Source organism: Alligator sinensis, unplaced genomic scaffold, assembly GCF_000455745.1.
Source record: "Alligator sinensis unplaced genomic scaffold, ASM45574v1 scaffold145_1, whole genome shotgun sequence".
Classification (NCBI taxonomy): domain Eukaryota; kingdom Metazoa; phylum Chordata; order Crocodylia; family Alligatoridae; genus Alligator; species Alligator sinensis.
Window position 1 is genome coordinate 983,609 of NW_005842414.1, and position 10,042 is coordinate 993,650.

Below are 10,042 nucleotides of genomic sequence, written 5' to 3' on the forward strand. Positions count from 1 at the left end.
GCTCCACTCCCCCCCCACCTGGGTAGCACCTGCCTCCACCCCCTCCTTCACTGTGGGGGGCATTGATCTGCCCCACCACACCCCTTTCCTCCCCCCTCTCCTTCCACCACACCAGACTTACCAGTTGGAGGCATCTGTATCAGATACTGGATCGGTATCGGCTGATAAGCCTCTTTAAATATTGGCCATTGGTATCAGCCCCAAAAATCTCTATCAGTGTACCCCTGCTTCTGTCATGAAATTCCATTAAACTATGGAATAAGTCAAGTAGAATATTGAATAGAATTTTTTTTTCCAACTGATCAAAGGTTAACAAGCTATCTTTCCATCTCTTTCTTAGCTATTATCTTCCAGTAGAAAGTTCTCTCATACAAGCAGTTTGTTTGTTTTAAAAAAACTCACTTTTTGTTTTTTCAGGACCTATGCCATCATGGTCTAAACACCAGACTTTATTAAAAGTACTTTCCGTAACATGCCTACGGTTATAGCCTCAAGGTGCCATAGAAGCCACTGTAATCAAAGGAGTGTTGGGATATACAACGTATGTTTGAAGCGCCATATAAAAGCCCCCCCATCCAGCCTCCATATGAGCTGTACATCCTGAGGATTAACAGTAGCAAAGAGGATTATCAGTGATTTGTGTATTTGCACTGACCAGATTAAACATCTACACTGAATTAGTCAAACACAGAGTAGCTGTATCCAAAGAGACTGCTGAAGCTACCCTAATCCAAACAACTAAAGAACATGGTGCATCCAGCACTTAACAGTATTTGATTTATAACATCCACTTTTCTTTTTCAAGCTTTTTTGTGTGAATAGAAATTTCAGATATTATTTAAACTATATGGGTAACATTACTTCATTAAAAGGAAAACCTGATGCAATTTTGAGATGTACTCTAAAGCTAAATATGTATTACTGTATGTTGTGAATTGATTGTAGTATTTTAACAAATGTACTTCTTTTTTATTCCAAGTCTGGTGCATTTAAAAATGCACACCGTACCACTGAGAAACTCAACATCAAGTCACACTATCCTACAGTTCTACAGTGCATAATTCACTACTACATAGTTAATCAACTCAAGTTACTCTAGCAGCAAGTCACCTACCACTCATTAGATTACACTGTTCATGGTTTTTACTCCCTGTATTGTACATAGTAGTTAACAATCTCATAATTATAAAACACAGAAGTTTAAAAAAAAGTTACTTCACCATACAGTGCATAGTTAAATCATTGAAACAGGTCAGAGATAAAAGCACACAAAAATATCATACCTCAGTAAGCCAAATAGAAGTCGGCAGGATTCAACTAATGCAGTTTCAGTGACCCATTGAAAGCCAAATATTTCCACAGTATCATCTTCATAGTCAGTTGGAGAAGGATCCAGTCTCAGCAGAAGCCTGAAAAACGGTCATTACTATTCACAGGATCTTCTGGTATACAGACAATACCTATGGCTGACTCATGCATCGGCATTATTTTATTAGTATATCAGTCATGCACATACTGGAGACAGAAAGTTCTAGACCGTTCACCAGAGAAAGACGGTTAAACCTTTTGTAGCAATATAATATCTAGTATATAAAATGTGTCAGCTCCTACCTCCAACAGTATAAAAACAACTCCTTGTCACAAGCTACAATAAATTTTAGAAATAAAGAAAAACTAGCAGCCTACCTTTCCTAAAACATCATTATCCTTACAGCAGGGTCTATTTGAGGCATGCAACGCAGCTTGTTCTTAATATGGCAGGAGTGGCTGCTACATCAACTAAAGCTCTCCACTGAAAATGTATGTCAGTGTTGAAAAAAGCGTTCACCCAATAGGTATAGCATGCCTAATAACCAGCTACAGGATGAGCATTTATTTTTCTGTGGTCACTTACTAGCCCTTATAAGAAATACCTTGAATGCTGATACAAAAAAAAGGAATTCAGCAGCTAAAATGAATCTATCCACAGTTTGTGATATTTTATAAATAACTAACTCTGGACCAGTGGGGGCCAAATGTTTTGGCAGACATGCCACAAATTAGCCCCACACCCTCCCCAAGTGCCACTTTAACCCGCTTCCCCTGCCAAACCTGTTGCTCTGATTTCTGCTTCCCTATCTGCCACTGTTCTGTCCCATCCCCAACCTGCCACATGAGCCGGCCTACTGCATCCCACGTGCATGCACTGACCTACTGCGCATGCACACGGGGCTCTGATTGGCCCAGGCTCCTTTGCAGCCCCTTCCGCCTCCGTGCTGCCTGGGCCCCGCCCCGCACTGCCCACGCCCGCTCCCATGGCTGTCCCTACCAATTGTGGTATATGTGCCCCAGGTTGGCCACAAGTGCTCTAGACTGGAGTGGGCAATTATTTCGACTGGAGGGCCGCTTAATGAGCTTTAGTGAGCTGTTGAGGGACGCAAGGGTAGCCCTGCCCCTTGTCAGGTGCCCTGCCTCCTGGCTGCTATCTAAGGGCCAGAAATCCCACAAGCTAACTCCTGAATTTTGCCACAGGAAGTCCTCCCCTTGCCCTGGAAGTACTCCTTTTAAGGAGGAGAAGGGGGGAGGGGCGGGGGGCACAGGGTGTTCCATCTTGGAACCCAAAAAACCCAAACAAATCATATACTCAAAGGCAAACATCTACTATAACATATATTCATTTTATTTCAAGAAATATTTTGTCCTGACTTGTGTTTGTGTAGTGCAGTGTTTTCCAACCTTTTCTAGCTCAAGGCCCACTTACATGAATAAACTTTTTCCACGGCACACCTGTTAAGGCATTCCTCATCCTCATACCTATTGTAGCTCATTGTAGATCATTTCCATGGCAAAATTCCACGGCACATCAGTTCATTTCTGACGGCACACTGGTGTATTGTATATAGAGGTGATTGCATAGTAACTAAAAAATAAAGCCTTACTCTTGTATATTGTGTGGGGGGGGGGTAGGGTATGTTGTATGGTGCGTGTACATGTGGGGGGTAGTGGGGACAGGGTGTGGGTGTGTGGGACTTCTGGGGTGTGAGGAAGGGTAGGGGGTGTGGGGATCCTGCCTGCACACTTCCTCCGCACCAGAGCACACCCCTACCACCAGCAGCAGCAGCAGGAGCCAGTAGCTGGCCCTTGGAGCTCTCATGGCCCAGACAGGCACTGCTGCCCAGCAGTTCACAGCTCAACCCAATTCCAGGAGCTGCACATGATGGCAAGGAGTGGAGCCAGGCCAGCCTACCTCTATCACACAGGGCTCCCGACAACTTCAGGTGGATTTGACTTGAATCAAATAGTTTTAAATCATGATTTAAAATCATTGGTCAGGAAGCCTTGATTTAATCATTCGTTTCTATAAAAAGTGCACTTAACTTCTTGAAACTTTGCACTTTTAGAGCAAGGTAAGGGCTTGAGACTACATACACAGACTTGCAAAGAAACAAGAGGGCTAATGTGTAGGTAATCAGGTCTGTTATCACTCATCTCCTTATACTGCTATTAACAAAGACATTCTCTCTGGAGAGATAAATCCACAGTTCGAGAACTGAAACTAAGCATTACAGAGATGCTTAACAGGATCTTTTAGACTGAGCACTGAGCCCCATTGGGTAGAGTGGTTTTCTTTAATCTTTACTAATCTATAGAGGAGCCTCTGGGAACCCCATAAAATTGGGCCCTTAATATAATCCATGGCCTGTTGTGGCTTTATAACACTTTTCTAAAAAGGTTACATGAATATATTATCTAAAATAGTATATAATTAGAAGTTATCATCATAGAATAAGATTTATATCTTTGGGCATTTAGCATGCAATGCTAAAGAGGTTGTGTTTTATATTCTATTCCATTTGCCTGTTATGTTGTATTGATCTCTTATTGACCCTTTGCTGGGAAGAGTGACATGTAAATGTAATAAATAAATAGCATATCTTTGCTGGACTGGTGGCAGCATTAGTTTCTCTGACCACTATTTTAAGTGAAAGGCTAATTTGAGGGTTACAAATGCTTAAAGGAGAAAACAGATTCAAAGATAAAAAACAGTAACTCCAAAGAACCAACAGCTATAGAAAGAAAAATTTGAAACATTCTAAGAACATAATATACATTATATTAACTATAATATAAACTTACCTCTTAAGAGAACCAGTTGCTAGATAAGACTCTCCGGAGAAGTGTCTCCCTCCATTTTGGCTATCTAAAGCACAGGAAAAACAAGGTGGTCTGGAGTTTTCCATTTCCACTTCCATAGCCAGCTCTAAACTTTCAGTGAGGTATGGAGATGTGAGTGCAGGAGTGAAGTCATTATCCATTGCTTTCACCTATACCTGGAAAATATATTTAGAGCAAACATAAAGAAAACTTAGTTATCTAGTACCTACATTTTTGCTACTGAATCGAAAACTGGATCCCTAGTTATCCATGCCCTACAAGTGAGCACTGGAAGTCATGTACATGTTACAATAGCAGTAAATCTTCAGACTGAAGCACCACCCCAATATTAATTTGCAATCATGTAATTTACATATTGTAGGTAATGTAGATTAATGTAGGTTACTATAATGTAGATTATAGTATAATGTATAGTAATGTAGATTACTATAATGTAGGTAATGTAGATTAATGTAGGTAAGCTTACTACACAGCTAAATTCTGATTTTGCTGAGCCTGCAAGAAAGTTTAGATTTAAAATCTATTTTCCCAGATGCCTGAAAATCAGATGAGAGAGGGGGGGCGGAAAAAAAAGGGAGAGAAGGAAGACTAAAGAGAGGCTCCTATCTTACAGAAATGTCATAAATTATTTTAAAATATAGGAATAATTTTTTTTTTTTTTTTTTATGTAGCACACAAAAAGCTATATAGATATTCCATGGCCATCTATCTGTATGTTATCCAAAAACTGGTTTCATTTTAGTTCCTGGTAGTCCCTGATACATCGGTCTGATCTCGGTTCACTACCAATAAAAAGAAAATTTGCTATATTAGATATTGGCCCGATGGGCCCAATAATTTGGCTGATAAATACCCATGCTGCACACAGTCACTGCACAGCACAGGGCAGAGGCAGCAGCATGGAGAGCTGCCTCCAGCTGGTAAGTCAGAATGGGGGGAAGAAGGGGGCAGATGAATGCCCCCGCAGTGAGAGAGGGAGGGGGCAGGCACTGCCCAGGCAGGGTGGGAGCACAGGATGGAGGCATGGCTCGTGGGGGAGGGGGACGGCTCCTGCCGCTGCTTGCAGCCCAGGAGAGAACGTCCCCTCCAGTTCTGTGCGGGGCAGGTGAGCTGCAGGCAGGGCTGTGCAGGGCTCTTCCCATCGAGGGCTGGGCTCGGAACAGGCACCAGTGGCGCTGGGAGGGGCTACAGCCACCCCAAATTTCGCCACAGCTCCACTCTCAACTCCACACTACCCAGCGCAGTCTGGCTCCACGTCCTGCCTCCACCCATGCACCAGGAAGAGCCAAGACTGCGCCAGGCAGTTGGCAGCAGTGGCGGTGCTGGGAGTGGAGCTGCGGTGAAATTTGGAGTGGCTAAAGCCCCTTCTCAGCACCCGCTCTGAGCCCACCCCTGCTGAGAAGAGTCCCACGCAGCACTGGAAAAGCTTTGCAGCGGATGTCAGTGGTGCTGAGAGGGGACTACAGCCATCCCAAACTTTGACACAGCTTCGCTTTCAGCGCCACCGTTGCCATCAGCCACCTGGCGCAGCCTCAGCTCTTCCCAGTGCATGGATGGAGAAGGGACATGGAGCCCGGTTGTGCTGGGCAGTGCGGGTCTGGGAGCAGAGCTGCAGCGAAATTTGGGGTGGCCGCAGCCTCCTTCCAGCCCCTTCTGCACCCACTCTGAGCCCAGCCCCACCAAGAAGTGCTGTGTAGCACCGGCTCCAGCCCGTCTGTCCACCCCATGCAGATCCAGAGGGGCACACCCCACCGCCCTCCTGGTGTGCAAGCAGCGGCAGGAGCTGCTCCCCCCACCCCACCCCAGCTGTGCCTCTGTCCTACACCCCCCCCCACCCCACTCCCCTTCCACCACACCGGACTTACCACCTAGATATTGGATTGGTATCGGCTGATATGCCTCCTTAAATATTGGCTATCAGTATTGGCCCCCAAAATCTCTATCGGTGAATCCCTACTTGATACCCTTTGTACATGATCAAATTTACTCTATAGCACTGTTTACTCAAAAGATAGCATCACAACAGTGATATTTCAACCTCTGACATCTCACTTTGAACTTCTGCTTGAAAATATTAATAAGCTTTATTATAGTTTGCAGTAAACAGATCTAGGCTAGGCTCTGGGATGGGTAGCAGGGGCCTGCCCAGAGCCTGGGCTGCTTGTGGCAGGCAGCACTGAGGTAGCAAGCAGCCGTACCAAGGTCCACAGAGCCTAGCCATTGGTACTAGTCCTACGTCCCCACTCCCATCATTCTCGCTCCTCCTCCTCACCATCTGCCCTGACTTCCTGGTTCCTGCTGGTATACCATGCGGCTTCTCTTCCCCGCTAGATGGTGTCCTGTCCTGAACTAAATGATAACTGGTAAGCTATAACTGGTTATCAGTGCAGTTATTGGTTAAACAATTAATCGTTTAACCGTTCACATGCCTGCTTGATAACTTTCCTCTGAGTAAAGGAAAGACTCTTTTAAAAACAGAACAGTGTACTTTCTTTATACAGAAAAAGGTATAACTGGGCAGTTTTGCTCCTTCAGTGGCAGCAGGGAGTGTAACAGCAGCTGGGAAGCCAGCAGAGTGACAACCAGGTCAGTAGCACAGTGGCTGCTAATCTAGCATCTGGGACTGGTGCCTTGATTGTCCCCATTTAGTTATGCTACTGCAGTAATTCCCAAAGGGTGTGCAGCATGTGATGGAAGTGTGCCATGAGATTCCCCCTTCCTTAGGAGGTAAATGCTCTACTCCCCCATCTCACACCCTGCACTGGACCTACTATTTCAGCGGTGCATGCTACTCCTCCGCAGACGCTTTGCTGCTGCTGCCCCTGCCTTCCCCTGACCCAGGCAGCCCCGACACCAACCCCACCCCATGCTCCCAACAGTGTGCTCTGCTCTAGGCACTGATTTCCTCTGGCAGGGAAATGGAATATGTTATATGTTTGATACACACACACACCCTTTCTAAGTGTAAGATTGAAGTGTGCTGCTAATTTTAATCCAGAAAATAAACATGCCCTCAGTATGAAAAGTTTGGGAACCACTGTGGTATTGTATACAGATGCCAGATAATTGCATAATTTGCTTAATGGACACATCAGTCCACATGTATTGCTATTTATACATACTGTAACAAAACTTTGGTCTGCTGCATATTAGTTTCAGGCCTACTGTTTAGCATGCAATTTAATTGTACTGGGTTACCTCCATCCTAATTGTAACAGCCAGCCACAGAGCAACTGATTAGAAAATTAACTACAGAAGAGACACTGAAGGGAAGGCAGCTGCTGAAGGGCTGCTATCAGAAGCCTCAAAAATGATGGGAGCTAGTCATCTGCAGGGTTGCTACTTCCCTGATTTTCAAAGCTGTCAGCATCAGCTCTTGTGTTTCAAGGTATTTAACAGCAACCTCAAACCTAGCCATTAGAACCTATGAAAATGATAAAAGTTAGTTTGGGGACTGTTAATACCACAGCACTGATAGGAGCTGTAATCTCTACTCAGTGGGCACATCTATATGTGCCACTATGGTGCTATTGTTACTGCACCATCATTTAGTACTTGGAAGTACTAAAAGACGGTGCAGTAACAGCCAGTAACGCGCTGTGCACACAGCTATTTTTAGGCACTACAGGCAGTCCTCGACTTACGTTTCTAGTTGCAATGTTTTGCACTTACAACATTTATAAATTGACACCCTGTTTCAACTTCCTGACATCAGTTTCGACTTTACAACACTTGATCTGACATCACGCCACACCAACGAACAAGTTCGCTGCATCACCCATCTCCCTGGAGAGTGTCTGTCCAAACTTCCTTGGACACTTCCTTTAAGAAAGCAGACAAAACCCCAGAAAAACCTGCAGCCAAGACTCCTGAGAAGACTCCAGCCAAGAACCCTTCAAAAGGTCCAGCCAAGAACCCTTCAAAAGGTCCAGCAAAGTCACCTCAAACAAATCCTTCCAAATCAATATGATTGCTATTTACAGTATTGTAGCTATATTACTCATCAATAACTGACTGAGTACAAAATTCTGGGTTATTTTTGGTGAAAATAGGGTATTGGGCCTTGGTTCAGGAACCAATCCCTCATTTATAATACTGTTTCCTATGGGAAAATTGATTCCAAGTTACAACGTTTCGACTTAAGACATGGTTTTCAGGAACCAATTGTGTCATAAGTCTGAGGACTGCCTGTACGTTGCTGTAGCGACGCACTACAACAGGGACATGCTTACCCGTTATAGTGTGTCACTACAGCAACGTAGCTGCTGTGTCATGGATTTTGCCCTTGGGACACTACAGTGATGTAGCATCACATGTAGATGCGCCCAGTAAGTACAGTTTTCCCTTGATTTATGCTGTACATGTGTTCCCAGAGAACGGCACATAAATCGAATTTGCATAAAGTGAACCCACTTTGCAATGTAATAAATAGGGATAGGTTCCCATGGTGGTAAGGGAAGGAGTGAGGCTGGGACTAAAGAAGGGGTAGGGGAAGGGTGCCATTCCCAGGGCTACACAAGGCAGCAAAGCAGAGGGAAGAGAGTGGCACTCACCCTAGCCCCAGCTGCAGTGGCCCCAAGACCAGCTGACTGCGCCATGTTCCGCTGGGCTGCACCATGTTCCGCCTGCCCCACTCACCTCTGCTCCTGGGCTGCACCATGCCCTGGTACAGGCAGCTGGTGTCGGCTGCTCCCGGGGCCGCTACAGCTGGGGCGAGTGCTGTGCACCACACCGCCCAGGGCTCTGCTTGTCCACACACATCCCAGCCTGTGCTGGAGCAGCCCTGGGAGCAGACAACACCAGCTGCCTGCACCACAGCATGGCACAGCACAGCCCAGGAGCTGGGGTGAGCCCAGGCGGAGGGAGACAGGTGGAGCTTGGTGCAGCTCAGTGTCTGTAGGCAGCTGGCGCCAGCCACACCCGGTAGGGGGGTGCATCTATGCTGATCGCATAAGAGCAAATTTACCTCGCGTATAACCAATTATGGGTCTAAATATGGTCATCACATTCCATCCAGGAAGAGCACACACCAACTGCTGAAACTTCCTTAGCCTGATGAAGGGTTTTTGAACCCGAAAGCTTGCTTAATAATTATTCTCCAACCATTTGGGTTGGTCTAATAAAAGATATCAAATTCACCCAAGGAACCTTATCTGCCATTGCATAAGAACGAATTCACATATAAAGAACCCACATAAATCAAGGGAAACCTGTACACAGCGCTATCAGTGTTGCACTGTTAAAGTCCCCAAACTAACTCATTCCCCACATTTTCAGGAAAATCCTAACACAGCCTTTATTCAGTCCTGAGGCCACACACTTAAGCAGAGGACACTTCACTAAGCAGAGGGATACGTGGCTGTTCCCGACAGGCTGATTTCTGACATGGCCCAAGGCAAGGCAAAGCTTTACCCTCAAGCCTCCTTGTCCCTGGGACGGCGCCCGTTGAGACAGGCTACCAGAACCGCAATACACCGTGGCTGGAAAGTCATCCTCCAACCCCCAAATACCAATTTCTTTAGGAAGGAATCGTGGGATTCCCGCGCGCGCTGGAAACACAGGCTGCGGGTGCTTGACCAGGAAAGCACCTGCTCGTGCGCGGCTTCCCCAAGGACCCGTGGCCAGCACCAGTGCTGCACAGAAGCCGTGTGTGCTGGGTACAGCACACCCCAGCACAGGGAGGTGCAGACAGGTGCTGGGGCACCCCAGGGTGCCTCCAGCTCCTTAGAGGGGGGATCGCCGGGCCCCTGGGTGGGCAGACGGTACTCAAAGGAGAAGCCACTTCAGGCAGGGGAGACCCTTGCTGCGGCCTTCCCCAGCTCCCTGCAGCACCAGCCAGCTCCCGTCTCCAGGGATAAGGGGGAGGGGGGGGGTGGGGCGGGGGAAG

At 46.3% G+C, this 10,042-nt stretch overlaps 1 protein-coding gene across 2 annotated transcripts in view; it reads right to left on the bottom strand.

Annotated features, from left to right (window-relative positions):
• Nucleotides 1-4,295, bottom strand: part of MMS22L (MMS22 like, DNA repair protein) — a 159,108-nt gene extending 154,813 nt beyond the window's left edge. Inside the window, exons 1-2 of one of the 2 annotated variants that reach the window (XM_025211564.1) lie at nucleotides 4,117-4,295; nucleotides 1,284-1,409 (exon numbers count right to left, since the gene is read on the bottom strand). In XM_025211564.1, coding sequence (XP_025067349.1) covers nucleotides 1,284-1,409; nucleotides 4,117-4,295 — 305 coding nt within the window. The remainder of the gene's footprint in view (nucleotides 1-1,283; nucleotides 1,410-4,116) is intronic. The other variant, XM_014522926.2, reaches the window with a different exon arrangement.
• Between the last annotated feature and the right edge of the window lie 5,747 nt (nucleotides 4,296-10,042).